Source organism: Tyto alba, unplaced genomic scaffold, assembly GCF_018691265.1.
Source record: "Tyto alba isolate M040663 unplaced genomic scaffold, T.alba_DEE_v4.0 Super-Scaffold_19, whole genome shotgun sequence".
In the NCBI taxonomy this organism is placed as follows: domain Eukaryota; kingdom Metazoa; phylum Chordata; class Aves; order Strigiformes; family Tytonidae; genus Tyto; species Tyto alba.
This window is the reverse complement of record NW_024881281.1, coordinates 2,749,580-2,764,435: the sequence shown is the minus strand read 5'-3', so window position 1 is coordinate 2,764,435 and position 14,856 is coordinate 2,749,580. Positions and strand designations below refer to the sequence as shown.

The window sequence follows — 14,856 nt, the reverse complement described above, 5'->3', positions numbered from 1 at the left end:
CCTCCCTCCCGGAAGCGGCGCACGCGGACGGTAGGAGAGGGGCCCACGCGTGTTCGCGGCGCCCGGCCCACCTTCCCCTTCCCTCTGTGCCCCTTTCCCGCCCATCCGCGCCGCCAGCCCGGTGTTGTCTGTGGAGCTGAGCGCGGTGTTTTCCCCCAGGGCCCCGCGCTCGTCTCCCGTGCCCGTGGGCTGGGGCGGGGTCGCCCCCCCCCCCCCCCCCCCAACCCGGCTGCGGCTTGAGGCCGGCCCGCCTCCCGTGAGCAAGTCGCCGGTGCCTGCGCTGGCCACTCTCCCGCCCCGCGTGGAATAATGGCGCAAGCCCTCAAGCCCAGCGTTTGGAGGGCCGTGGGGCTGTCACCCGCGCCCCGCGGCCGCTGGTGGAGTGGGGGGAGGTACCGCTCCACTCAGGAGCCGCGCCCCCCGCCTCTCCCACTGCCGGCCCCGGGTGGGGATGAGGAAGGGCCCCCACGAGGTGGGGAGGGCGGCAGTCGGCTTCCCCCACCAGCCCTCCCGGCGGTTTCTCGAGTGGCGGGCGACCCCCGCACCTCCACGCAGAGCCACCCACCAGCGTGGCACAAGCCCTGCGAGCGTGGGGCCAGGCGGGCTGCGGCAGCTCACGGGGAGCCGTGGGGCTCGCGCGAGGGCGACTCCTGGAAGGCGAGGAAGAGGCCGGAGCGAAGGCCGCTGCCCACGCAGAGGACCAGGGGCTCGGAGATCCTGTTTGGGGTGGCCCCCTGCTCCCTGGCCCTGGCTCAGGCGCGAAGGGACCCGCTCAGGCTCTTCCTCAAGCAGAGCAGCGGCCCCCGGCGCCTTGTGATGAGCGAGTTCGTCCTTCAGGCCACGGCCCGCGGCGTCCCCGTGCACCACGTCCCGCGGAGAGAGCTGGACGCTCTTTGCGGGGGCCGGGTCCACCAGGGAGTTTGTTTGGAGGCCACCCCTCTCCGTTTCAAGAGTTTGGAAGAAGCTGAAAAGTCTGATCTGGGGCATGAGGGGAACCCGAGCAGGCAGCTGGTTTGGCTGGTGTTGGAGGAGATCCAGGATCCCATGAACCTGGGGGCTCTGCTGCGCTCCGCGTACTTCTTGGGGGTGGACAGAGTGGTGGCAACCCAGAGGAACAGGTATGGGGTTGGTTCTCTGCTCCTTCAGCTTTTCTCTTTCTTTTCCTGCTGGCTCCCAAAGGGGTTTCTAGCCTGCACTGCTCGACAGCTTCTTCAGAGCGATTTCTAGGACTGAGGTGGAGAGCTGGGTTTGGCTAGCTGCTGCTTTGCGTTGCTCTCCACAGGGAGGCTGCGGGATGAGGTATTCCAGGCTGGTAAGGACCTTCCCTGGGTGCTTTGTGTTTTAACCCATTTTGTCTTTCAGTTGTCCACCTGCGCACGAAACTGCTGTAACCTATTTCCTGGGTTAATTTCTGAGCCTTCCTATTCTCCATAGGAAAATATGTCTGTATAGTGAGTGAGATCTTTAGTGGACTAGTTGGAATTGGGTTGCAGAGGCAAGAGAAGGAAATACAGAAAGAAAAATTCTCCTGGATTTCCGTTTTTGCTTTCGTATGTCACTTTACCTTTCTTTTTTCCTTGCAGCTGCCCCTTGACTCCGACAGTGAGCAAAGCTAGCTCTGGAGTTATGGAAGTCTTCGATGTCTACAGCACAGATGATCTCCAAAGCTTTTTGAAGGTACGATGATCCGCTTTCCTTTCAAGACATGTCAAATGTTGCATTTGTTGAACAGAGAGGAGGTACAGGAAAAGTTATTTGCAGCGTCCCGTGCTCCTGCTCTGCACTCCTGCTTGCTGCCGGTGGTCTGTGCTGTCGCACCACCTCTGATGGGCACGCAGCCCTGCTCCCATTCCGTCGGGTGGGGTAACAGGTCTGAGCTGTGGGTCTTTTTCTGGAAGATGGTGGTAGCAGGATAACGCCGTGTTTATCTCCCGTGCTCAGGCTGCGAGCTCGGTAAGACGGGGGCTGTCTCCCTTTCCCTCTGTGGGGACCGGAGCCAGTGCTGCTGCTTGCAGGTCTTGCTCGGCGTGTGTCAGAGGCAGCATCCTGGGGCCCAGGCACATGATGGCAGCATTGGGCAACCTTTGGAGCAGGGGAGAGAGGAGAAACCAGGGCTGGTGAGAGCTGCTGGGAATCTTTTTACGCTGTAGCTATGCAGTGAGGTGAGACAGGCACTTCTACAGAACGTGCTGCAAAAGGAAAGGGAATGCATGTTGAAAAACGTGACTCAAATTGAAACAAACCCAGGGATGTTGCTTTGAATTGGCAGAGTGCATCCATCCCCTGGGACAGCACTGTGTGACTGCTTCGACTCCTCGTGGAGGTCCCCCCTTGCCTTGGCTGGGCTGGGGACCGGCTGAATATCATGTGTGTGCAGAGCAGGGAGCTCCCCTGCTCGTGTGGGAACCCCCAGACGACTGGGGGAGCAGTGGGGCTGGAGGGTTCAGCCTGGGATGGGAGGGCAGAGGCTGCAGACCCTCAGGGGAACGGAGGCAGCCAGTCTGTGCTCCCGGGGTCGCTGCGTGCCCGTGTCCCTTTGGGGAAGAGCTCGTCGTAGGCTGGTGTGACGGTGAGGAGGCTGAGCAGAGGTAAGCCTGGGCTCTTCCTGCTTGGTGCTAGAAAACCTGGGTCCAGCTGTACAGTAAGTCTGTGGCAGCCTGAGGACTGGGTGATGGTGAAATGAAAGATACATAAAATACATTGATATTTAATTGAAACAGCTGGAAGAATCACTTCGTTACTGTAAAGCTTGAATTATTAACCTTTTGAGCCATTGCAGCAGTTCATTTAATTGGCCCCAGATTCACTGGCCTAACCCTTGGCATTGCCTGGCTGGTATAAATTTGATATAACATAATGTAAAAAGTGCCAATTTCACAGGAAATGAAGCTGGCAAGAAGCAGCAGCTCTTCTATTGTTGAAATGGATTTCCAAGACGAATAATTAAGTCTCCTTTTACCAGGGTGCAGGAGGGAAGGCTGGTTCTGTGAGGCACGGAGTGTTGAGTGCCCTGCCTTTTGTATGAGCTGATTTTTGGCACCTGGGTTTGAAAATGTGCTCTTGTGTTTGAAAACGCTACTGTGGGCTTCTGAGGGCTGAGCCTGCATTGAGAACTTCCACTGCATTGCTCTGTGGATTAGCCTCCTGCTAATTTGTTTAACACTACTCTTTTTGGGTGCTTTTCTGTCAAAAACCTCCCTAGAACTGTTGTATGGGCAAAAAAAGGCTTTTCAGTTACTGTTTGTTTGCTTGCTGAACTGGAATAAACACCAGAAGGAAAATTACTTCTTTTTTTTAATTATTTTTCTTTCTTTTTGTTTTTTTTTTTTTTTTCCTTAAATCAAGGTTTGTGTGCTGGTACTGGGAGGAATTTTCTGGTAAAAAATCAAGGGATGACAAAAACTAGAAAAGCCAGTCTGCTTAACTGAAAACATAAAAAAAAAAAAAAAGTGTGTTTGCATACTTGACTTATTTTCTTTTAAGCTTGAAAAATAGGCAATTTAAAAATATTTGTTTACTTTCCCTTTCTAGACTAAAACTGCAGAAGGCTGGGAAGTCGTGGGAACGGTCAGCAAGCCTGAGGATGCGGAAAATATTCCTGTCATGAATTGCTTGGAATTTCAGTGGAATAAACCCGTTATTATAGTAATAGGTATTTCAATTTACAGAGCTCTGGGCTTGGTGGAAGTGTCTGTGTGAGGGAGCGATCAGGGTGATGTTTCACTCCAAAGCTGGTTGCAGGTCTGTTACATGACATCACACTTTGGTCGGGAAAAGAAAAGCTGAGCAAGAAGTACTACAGTGATCTGGCTGCAAATGAAATAGTCACCCAGGAGAAGAGGGGGAGCTGAGACGCCTCCCAGTAGGAACTGCAAGAACAAACCGGTTTGTGTAGAGGAGCAAGGAGTTTAGTACCTGCAGAGGGTCCAGATGGCAGTTGTCAGTGGCAGGACAGGTCTGGGTCAGCGTAGCCATGGTGTGTTGTTTTGCATTGTGTTCTGCAGCGCTTTTGATCCTGTCCTAGAGCCCTGAGCCTGGATTTTCTGTGCTGGCGAGCCACAAACAGGGGTGAGGGTCCCAGAGGTACGTGTTTGCTCGTACTGCGCTGAGGCAGTAATGGTGAGCGGTGCCGTGTCTTTGCTCTGTCATGTTTCCTCTTTAAAAAACAAACAGGAACGTGCCCGGCTTTGGAGGGAAGCACGAGGAGCTGTTGCTGGGGATGGTCTGAGCACACAGTTGGGTTTCGTGGCACAGGGACGGGTCAGCTGCTGCTTTTGTACCCCCAGGAGCAGGAGGAGCTGTTGGCTGCTGCGGTTACAGGCAGGAGGGGCGGGTGTGACCTCCCCCCTGCCAGACCTGGGCGCCGTTTGAGCAATGGGCGCCGCTTGCCGGAGCACCTGAAGTGGGTGATTCCTCCAGGGCCCTCTGCTTCTCCCTGCTCCTTGTGTAGATGAGACTTGCAAAGGATGCTGTCTTCTGTGTGCAGAGTTTGGGGTTGCGCAGCCTCCCGGAAGGTGAAGAGAAAGGGAGTAACGGCCTCGTGGCAGCTAGGGAAAGAAATTCACCCAGGAGTGCTGCCCTCGGCACCCTTGTGCGGCCATGCCGTAGCCCCCCACTTCATGTCACCTGTCACAAGAGCTGGTTTGAGCTTTTACACTTGGAAGTAGTGTCATGCTGGCGATGAGCCATCGAGGGGCTGTAATCCTGCCCTGTGCTGCGGTTTTCTTGGCTCAGAAGACATTCCTTTAATTAAAATGTTTATTGAACTCCCAGAAATACTGACAAGACAACGCTGCAAATCTGGCATCTCTACAAGATGTGTGGAGCTATATTATAAAGGGAGCAGGGAGGCTGGCAGCGCTGCTGATGGACCACAAAGAAATGCATCCCAGAAACGACAACACCAGGAGAAAGGAAGGGGGTGAAAGTGGCAGTGGCATCGTTACCTTGAATTATGAGAGATTTCTCCAGGAAAAAGTCCAAATATCCTTTTGTCAAGGGAGATTGGAGGCTGATTGGTAGATGCATGAGGAGAGCTCCCGGACCTTGCAGCAGTAATGATTTCAACTCTCTGCTGAGCACTAACTCTTTGCTGAAAAGAAAATTGAACATTACAGTCATCTGATGCTGAGGTTGTTTGAAGAAACGTCCTAGATCTGAATATGTAGCGTACCTGCAGCTGCAGAGAGAAACAGAGATAATTTAGCATGGTAGTGAGCTTCCTAGCATTGCACAGATTGTCTTGTAAGCTAAGCATTTGCAGACTTGAATTCACGCTCCTGGCATCCTCGCTGGCTTGGCAGAGAGCGATTTGGACAGTCCAGCTTAATGTTGTCTGTGCTGGAGTCATTGCCGAAGGTGACAGGCAGGCTGGCTGCCCTGAAGACGAGGAGGCTTGTGTGAACAGGAACAGATTGGGAGCAGTTAGATGTCTGAGCAAGAAGAGTTTCTGGGTAATTTGTTCTTCTTACACATTCAGTCTTTAGCTTGGGGTTTAAGGCTGTTCGTGAAATTGGTGGTTCTACTGAGATGCTCATTTTGCATATTTCTCTGAACTGCCAGCGCGGCTACTTCTGCCTGCATTTGACCTTCCTGCACTGGAAACTGCAGTTCTTACAGTGGTGTTAATTGTAAGTGGGGCAGGAAACCTGTTCTGTCATTTCAGCCAAGCTCTAACTCTGGCCTTTGAGGCCTGTCAGTGAGGACCAAAGCTAAGAGATGGAAGTCAAAGATCAGAGTCAAAGCGGGAAGTGTTTTGTTCACCAGTATAAGCTAGGATTCAATCCGATTCAGTCAATACTCCCTCCTTCGTGTCACACTGCAAGTCTTTTTGCCCTGAATTTATGGTTCCTAATTATTTTAAGCAGCCAGAGCCATAAAAAGCTTTGTAAAAGCTGGAAGCAAAATTGCTGCCTTTATTAGGAATCGTAAGACCCTTATCAGGGAGAGGAGAGGATCGCTCCAGGAGCCGTCACACCTCTGGCAATAGCTGCTGTCCCAGTTGGAGAGTCCCACGAGTGTGGTTTGAGAGCCTCAGGAGGCAAATATGACTCTAAGTTGTAAAACTTTTCTGTGTTGAATCAGGAAAAAGTAGGATAATTTTTTTTTTTTCTCGAAGCATCCCTAGAGAGCCACGGTCTAGCGATGAAGAGACAGGCCGGGCCATGGCGGGCCTGGCTTCGATTTCTTGTGTCAGTCAGGCTTCCCCTGTGACCTTGGATAGCTCACCCAGGCCTTGCCTGCACTGCTGGCTTACAGCAGGAGGAAAATAATGGTTAGGGTGGGATTTTGGTTTTCTGAAAGTTCATTTACCCCAGCCAAAGGATGCTTTTGCCCATGTGGCTCGTTTCATGTGGGAAGGTGATGCAAGACGCATTACCTAAAGCATGCTTTTCCCTACACAAAATGCATCTTGCCAGTTAGATCAGGCCAGCAAAACATGAGACTGGACCTCAGCTTCCAGTCCGTGAAATGGAAATAGTAGCATGTTCCTACCCTGTGCAGTCAGAGGGGTGTCGTGCAGATCGACGTGGGGACCTGCTGGGGAGGTGCTATAAGGAGACACCAGGGGAAGAATTTTGTGGCAGCTCAGCCCAGCAAGGAGCTCATCTGCCCTATGGAGTGAATCTCCAGTGGTATAGAAAGTGCTAAAATCGTCCACGTACGCTGTTAAAACTTCAGGTAAGTGTCTACAATGGGGTGAGCTGAGCGAGGCCTTGGTGCCAGCGCTGGTCACGCAGGCAGCAGCCCTTGGTAGGCAGCACGTGCCCCAGTGGTGCCGTCCCGGGACGAGTCTGGGGTCAGGGTACGGCTGTTGAAGGGGAACGTTTGGCTTCCAGCATGCTGGGCCTCTTTAATCAGCGGGTGAGCACATCTCTGAAGTGAGCTGGGTATTTTGGCAGCCGTGTAGCTGTCCGCGTAACTCTAAATAATGAATGTGGAAGAATTCTTTGGGGAGCCGAGCGGGCTGGGAGGTCTGTGGTCTTCTGCATTTTCACTTGTCTGCACGCAGGATTGTTTAAAGCCTCTCCCTTTCCATTTCCCTTTGTGACAGAGTGAGTCAAACAACTACTAATGACCTGGGATAGATTTCAACTCTGTTTCACCAGTGTATCAGCCCAAACATATCAGGGCTGTTGGATGGTTTAACAACTAATCAATTGAAGCCTCTGGTTAAACTGTCTGCATTCACAAGTTGCACCCAGCTGGTGGTACTGTGTGCTGAAAAGGCTGAACCCGTCACTATCAATAGGGATGTGGGATTTGCTGGACCAGATCAGGCCTGTGGCCTCTCTTCTGCTGCTTCCACAGGGATCTCTGCGCTTGCCGCGGCGCGCGCAGGCGTGTCGCACAGGTAGCCCTCAAAAACTCTTCAGGTGCTGGAGGACAGATCCAGGGAGGCTGGAGTGGTGCCGGGAAGGGGAGGCGGGAAAGGCGCCCGTCTCGCCTCTGGCAGTTCTTGGCTGTGGGAGCTGGTGAGGTTGCTGGTGAGCTCAGGGGCAAAGGTGTAGTTGTGATGGAGCATTAGCAAGAACTGTGCTTGGGAGGGGGGGGAAAAAGGGACGTGGCAGCGGCTGCGAGCTGACCTGAGCGGTGTCTGTCTTCTGCAGGTAGCGAAGGCGATGGGCTTTCCCTGGAGACGCAGCTCTTGTGCCATCGGATGCTGGCCGTACCCCCTGGCAGAGCGCTTCACCCCGGGATCGAGTCGCTGAACGTCTCTGTTGCTTCAGGTAAAAACAGTTCTGAGCACAAAGGCGTCATAATCCAAATTTCCGTATTTAAAAATCAAACATCCAGGCCCGCAGGATAATTTTCTTGTGGTTTAAAAAAAGGTCTTTATTTTTACTTTCCTACAGGTATTCTCCTCCACTCCATCTGCAGCCAAAAGCTGAGGCACTGACATTTTTTTATATTTGGTGGGGGAAGCTGCTCGGCGTTTCGTGGCTGTGCTCTGCTGGTGTGGATGTGGAAGTGCTTTTTCCAGGGTCTTCACCGTCGCTGCAAGTTAACAGCGAGAGCCCCACTGACCTCAGCTGCATCTTGGCTGACACACGTTGCCACCGGAACCCTGGGCTTAACGCCGAAGTCAGACACCTGCACGGACTGGGTAACACCTCCCACCGGCACCACGGGGGAGCAGCTGCAAGGGAGACAAAGATAGGTTTTTTAAAAGCAGACAGCCAAATCTTTCAGTTCTTGCAGTAAAATACCCGGTGACGGCTGCGAGCGTTGTGCTCGTTGCACGGGGGACTTTGTATATCGCTCGGGATTTTGTACATCACTCGTGCTGTGGAGAGAATTCGGGCTGTAGGCGAGAGACGGGACTGAGAGCAGCCGAGCCCCGTGCCCACCCGAGCCCACCCTTAGCAGCCGAGAGGGTGCTGGTGAGAGCCAGGTATGATTTTGGGACTACTCGGTAGCAATTTCTTTACAGAGGCGGTTTCTCTGTTACATGTAGCTGCTCGAATGTCTGAAAACACACCGTGTTGTGTTTGGTTGGAAGCCGGGTCCGCAGCCCTGCCGAGGGCTGGACGGGAGCTGTTAGAAAACGGCCGCAGCGGGGAAAAAACGCAGCCCAGTGAAATAAAGGCTCTGTGAAGATTGGCTGTAGACCGGAATCAATCCTTTCGGTGTCATATATAAATCCAGAGCGTGATCAGTGGGACAGAGCACTTCCTTCAGGTGGGAAGGGGAATCGGGAGCTTCTTCTCTTCTTCTGGGGGAAGTTTCCTTCCCACGGTGGGCCTGATCCTACTGGATGCTCAGCTGCCCCAGCACCACCGGCCCTGCTGACGGCATGGCAGGTGGGGTGAGGGCAGCTTCATTTGCAAATATCCTGGTTGAAAACCAGGCTGGCTAAATTATTGAGAACCAAATGAATGTTATCACTTAGCACCTTAATTATTTTATTTAGCTACTGTGGCCCTTTGCATAGGATTCCTCATTAACACTTAATTTACAGTGCCCTTTAGGGATAATTTCAAACAATTCCGCTTAGTCTCCCCGCTTCCCCCTTCCAAATGAACAAGTAAATCACTCAGAGTGACTAATTAGGACTTTCCTTTGAGCTAAATGAAGTCTGTAAACGGGTCTGTGGATGTGGAGGTTTTTCAGATGTGTTCCTGAGAGGGCCTGGCCCTGGGTGCTGCGGCGGTGGGTGGCTGCGGGGCTGGGGACACCCGGGGTGCCCGGGGAGGGGGACAGGACCCGGAGCTCCAGAGGAGTGGAGCGTTCACTGCTGTGGCTGCGGCTGCGACGGAGAGGGTGCCTGGCACGGAGGCACGTCTCCTGGGCCGTGTCTGCCCCCTCGCCAGTGGAAAAGGGCAAAACCCAAATCCCTCCAAAATGTTTCTGTCGTGGAAGCAGGGCTTTGCTGCCTGAGTCCGAAGGCGAGCCGGTCACGGAATAGCGGGGAACTGGTGCACTGCTGGGATGACAGCTCTTGCGTTTTGTTAGCTGAATGTCTTTTGGTTTGGTTTGTTTTATTTGATTGCTGAAATGGAAAGCCTCCGGGGCAGGAGGCTGCAGGCCAGTCCCCGGCGCTGCTCCCGCAGCCGTGGGTGTCCCAGCAGAGGGTGCCCGTGGCTCAGGTTTGCTTATTTTTCCAAAGAAAGATTCAGTGGTTGGGGCTCACTGAATCCTTCCTTTCCAGAGGCAGGGATGAGGATAAAGCTGTTTCTTTATTCTTGACCTATAAGTAAATAAATATATTTCAATTTCATAGGAAGAGTTTCTCCTTTTTTCTTTATTTTTTTTTTCTTCTTTTTTTTCTTTTTTCTTTTTTCTTTCTTTTTCTTTTTTCTTTTTTTTTTGTCTTTTTTTTCCTTTTTTTCCTTTTCTTTTTTATTTTTTTCTTTTTTCGTTTTTCTTTTTTCTTTCTTTTTTCTTTTTCCTTTTATTCTTTTTTTCTTTTTTCTTTTTTCTTTTTCTCTTTTTTCTTTTTTCTTTTTTCTTTTTTCTCTTCTTTCCTTTTTTTTTTTTTCTTTTTTTCTCCTTTTTTCCTTTTTTCTCCCTTTTTCTTTTTTTTCTTTTTAACTATTTGAGCAGTACTTTCATGGAGGAGCCACCTCACTGGCTTTGCACGTGTTTGGGAAAGCCAGGCGCTGTCAGGCTGTGCTTAGCCATGCTGGCTCCCACCCCCAACGAGGAGGCAGGTGAGTAACGATGGAGCAGCTACTTTGCTTCTGGAAAGTCCCCCAAAAAGCTTTGACACCTCAGTGGCCACAGTGGCTCTGCGGACGGCGTGAGCGAGGCGGATGGAAGTTCCCGCAGCCGCTCGCCCATCAGCCGTCGCGACTCCCCGGCGAATGTCCCCCCTGCGTCCGCCGAGCGCTTGTTTTGGCGCTGGAGCAGCAGACAAGGCTTGTTGGGAGCTGCATGCGGCTTGAATTTTAAGAGACAGGAGTCTGAGCGGGTGCTAGGGCTGCGGCTCAGACTTTTCCTGCTGGAGAGCTGCAATACGGGCTTCTGTGAGCGCCGTGGATCCCACACCAGACGGCTCTGCTGTTTGCGTTTAGCCCCTTTCCCTCGGTGGTAAGGTTTGGCCCTGCTTTGGTTCCCCGATGCCCCTGTGCCACCGCCCGGCTGGCTCTGGGTGAATCTGCCGGCTCTGGGCCGAGGGTTTCTCCTGAAGCCCCAGCTCCATCCTGCTCCGGGCTGAGACCCGCGAGGAGCGCGGGGCCCTCTGCACACAAAACACTTAGGGAGATGGAGCTTTGTGCTGTGCGATTTGCCCCCGATCTAATAAATGCGATCCATTAATTGGATCATTGCCTGCTTCTCCAGTTAATTTCCTGGATATTTTTAAATGTTAAAATGTAGTTTTTATAGTCTTTCATTATTTTTAGCCTTAAGCTTGACTATAATCGTCCCTGTAATGTAACTGTAAAAAACTCCTGGCTTTATATCATAAAGGAGGACATTAATTGTCATTTTTTGTGTACATCAGCAAGATCAAAACATGCTTCCTGATTACTTCTGTTTCTACATACAATCTCTTTGATATTTAGATATGAATAAAGTGTGTGTGTAATTTGAAAGTCAATTCTTCCCTCCCCGCTGCTTGTCATGGGTTCCTTTCAGAGGCTTATTTACCAAATTGATTTTAAAATTTAGTAATTGCCCTTCCAAAATGATTTCTCAATAATCAAAGTGTCTCTAAGCACAGAGTGGCAAAATATTTGTCCTCCTTGTTTCAGAAGATGCGCTCCGCGCCTCGGCCTTTTTCTCCTCCGGCGAGGGCGAACACAAATCTTTTCATCCCCCAAAAATCAACTCCAGGGAGAACTGGCTGCGAGAGAAGCTCAGCTCATGCCCCAGATTTTGCTTTTGTGCACAGATTATCAACACGACCAAAAAAAAATGCCCTTCCATCAAATCCATCACTGGGTCCCAGTGAGTTTTCCTGAGGCTGGAAGGGACAGAGGACAAATTTGCCAAGCTCGAGGTGGAACCACGGCTGAAGGGAAGATGAGGGGATGCTGCGGGGCTGGGGCAGGAGTGGCCAGAGCTGGAAATTCCACCCGAGGGACACCTTCCTCACCGGCGGCGGGGAATCCTCCGCTGCACCGCAGCCCCGATCCCAGTTTGTAAATGTAATCAACCTTGAGGTCTTGTTACTTCCACAGGTGCAATTAACATTACCATCTGCTAATCCATGATTAACGATGTTTACAAATACGCTACAACATGTTAAAATGTGCTGGCACTTCCACACACCACACCCCCCCTCCCCTTCTCCCTGTTTTGGTGTGGGAGCTGTGCCGCCCGCAGCAGCGCGGGAGGCATTTCCCAGTGGAGGGCTCCCCGTTTTGTTTTCATTATTTAAAAGTGCTGTTAAACTCCAAACCAGCTGTAGGAATGACAAGTTCAAATCAGAAGGTCAGTGCTGCTAAATGGGATTTAATTGCACAAGGGTTGAGGTACAAACTGATGAATCTGAATAATAAAACTTTGTGGGGAGCAACATATGGTGCAGTTTAAAGTGAATTTTTATTGATCATCCCACAACTGATGTGTTAATAGGATGGCAGTCTGCTTTGGGCTTGATATTGATGTGGTGTTTTAATAATGTCACACAGGAATAGTGTGGAGGGGTTTATAATATATATATATATATATATATATATATATATATATATATATATATATAAAGTGTTTTCTATTAACTGCCTTTTTCTTCTTAACACAGAGAGGAATACGTTATATTGCTACTGTATGTCCTCCAGATCTAGGTTACATGTAATTGCTTGGTAATTGGTAGAACCATGTAAAAGCCATGATATTTGCCAGTAAACCCTCCTAAGTTACCATGAAATTGAAGTGTGATATTTATTCTCTACAAAACTTGCTACCCACCTATCATGTACAATCAGGTTTGGTCATCGCAGAGGTGTCTTTGCAGCGGCTGTGCTGTGCGGAACGCCCGCACCGCTCGGATTTTGCACTGGCACCATCCTAATGACTGGAAGGGTTCCTGACTGGGAGGATAAGGGGTGATTTTGCTTCGAGGGAAGATGCTTTAACCTCCCTTGGGCTTCATTCTCAGGATTATGAAAGGTATTTCAAGGCCCAACTCAAAATGATGGAGCTTTGGTGGTAGCTGAAGAAGTTCTCGTGTTTTAGTGGAACTGGGAATAATAACTACGCTTACACTGGTTTATGAAGTCCTTGGAGATAACGTCTTTGTCGGTACACTGGGGCATATCCTCAGGTCGCCTGTATTTTAGCCTCTTGATAAGTAGGATGTCCAAAACTGTTCCCATCAGTAATTTACATGATTTAACCACAACTGGCTTAGAGACCTCCAGCACCATGGGCATGTGTGGGTTCAGATGTGAGGAGCCTCCGCTTTGGGTTTTCCCTCTGATGGAGGTTTTTCACCCCCTTTTGCGAAATGCCTGGGCAGGTCCAGTGATGACTCCTTATCGCCTGTTGGGTGGCCTTAAAGATGAGCAGAAGTAATTGCATTGCTTATGATCAATAGTTTTATATACTTTAAAAATGTGACAATACGCTGTGAATAGATGCAAAGTTAAACCTGCCAATTTTATTTAGTTATTTATTTATTTATTTTGCCAGCCTGTTTTAGAAGCTGCAAGCTCAGCAGTGTTTCCCCAGCGCTTGGGAAGCGGTAGCTCAGCTGTTTTCTCCGAAGCTCTGACCGTCACATCCTGCGCGTCCCACGGATCCAGCCCTGACTGCCAGGTCCCTTTTCACAGCCGCTTGCACAGGACGGAAGCTGTAGCGCCTGCAGTTGGGTATAAATGTCCCTCCTTAACATTTTTAAAGCTGCCTTTGAAAGGTTTGTACAGAAGATAAAAAATCCCTGGGTTCAGGGCGGGGTGTTACTGAAATGTCCGAGCACCAAACTGCCCACGGGAGAGCAGGCTGAGGGGACAGGCTCAGCCCCGTGGAGCAGCTCGGGGTGCCCAGCGCCGCCGAGGGCTCAGAGGTCCTCAGGTCAAAGCTTCTGTGCCTCTATAAATCATTAGCACTCTTCCAATGTTTAATTAATTATGGGAGCAACCGCTGCCTGCTCCTCCTGCAGGAGGCAACGACTAGTAAAACGATGCTTTCCCTCCTCTCCTCTTTCCGCCGCCCAAACCTGCCATCGTTTTTTTTTTTCCATTTTGAAAGCTGCTGCTGCAGCAGATGGGCCGTTTCCTCGGTGCTTCCGTGCCTCCCCGGGGTCAGGGTGCTGTCGGTGGTCACCCCCGTTTGCAGACTTGGCTGGGCCCACCAGCGCAGACCCCGTCCCGCAGCAACCCCTCGCTGCCACCTCGCCTTCCCTCGGGTGCCAGGGCTTTGGGGAACGTGCCCTTTCCCGGCTCCGCAGCGAGGGGTCGGGCGGTCGGGGACCAGTGTGGGGCTGGGACGGGGGCGAGGGGGTCCCCCAGTGAGAACAAGCGGCGGCTGGGGGAGCAGGAGGTGCAGGGTGGGGGTTGTCCCACCAGTGCTGCAGCCACGTGTCCTTGTGCACGTTGGTGTCAAGGTACGGGATATAATCATGCATTAAATGTAGGTGACGGGGAGTTGCAGCAAGGAGAGTTATTCCTTTTCCTTTTGGGATCGTTCCTGGCACACAGGCTCCATCCCACGGGCTGGGGGGAGTCGGGTGGGTTTGAAAGCCCAGCCCAAGCTGCTCGCGCAGCCCCAGCCCCGGCCGCTGAGGATGGAGCAAATTGAGGTTTTATTGCCATAAAACCGCCTCGAGCCGAGCCCGGGTGAACCCCCCCACTCCCCAGCGGGGAATGGGCAAACGGGAGAACAGGGAAAAGTGAGGGGGATGCGAGAGCGATGCGCGAGGGTTCGCCTTACCCGGCAGAATAAATGAGGTGGTGGTGTCTGGCGGTGCCTTCGCAGCTTTGCCAACCCTCATTAGCACCTTTCAGCAAAGCGGAGCTTATTCAAACTATATCACAAGTCTTTTGCTGGAGATTGCATCTGTGCCTAATATGCATTTTTATATAAACAAGGGTACTAAATGGCCTTTCAGTTTCCTCTGTAATGTCTTTTTTAATGGAAGGTCCTGAATTAAGAACATATATATATGACTCTAAGAATTTTCTAAGTGATATTGAAAACCTATTGTAAAGTAGGATTTCTCCTTGCAAAATTATTTTAATGAGGTTCCAGTTTATTTTCTGGCTATATTTTACTTATTTAATCCTCCAGAGGGGCTTTTCAGAGGCAGCATCTCATTTTCAATGCAACTATTCTTAACATTAGGGAAAACTACCTTTCTGAAATGCATGAAGGAAAAAAAAAAAAAAAAAAAAGAACCAGAGGAAGATGTACGAGATAAGAATAAACTTGAAAAGCTTTGAGGTGGTTTATGGCTTCTCTTGAAAGAAT

The 14,856-nt window shown here is 50.9% G+C and overlaps 1 protein-coding gene across 1 annotated transcript; it reads left to right on the top strand.

The window, feature by feature from the left end:
* Positions 1-8,610, top strand: MRM1 (mitochondrial rRNA methyltransferase 1). The gene is made up of 5 exons (XM_033004856.2): positions 1-1,118; positions 1,584-1,677; positions 3,532-3,652; positions 7,611-7,730; positions 7,857-8,610. The coding sequence occupies exons 1-5, from the start codon at positions 310-312 to the stop codon at positions 7,898-7,900; spliced, it is 1,188 nt and encodes a 395-aa protein (XP_032860747.2). The 5' UTR covers positions 1-309; the 3' UTR covers positions 7,901-8,610.
* The last annotated feature ends 6,246 nt before the right edge of the window (positions 8,611-14,856 follow it).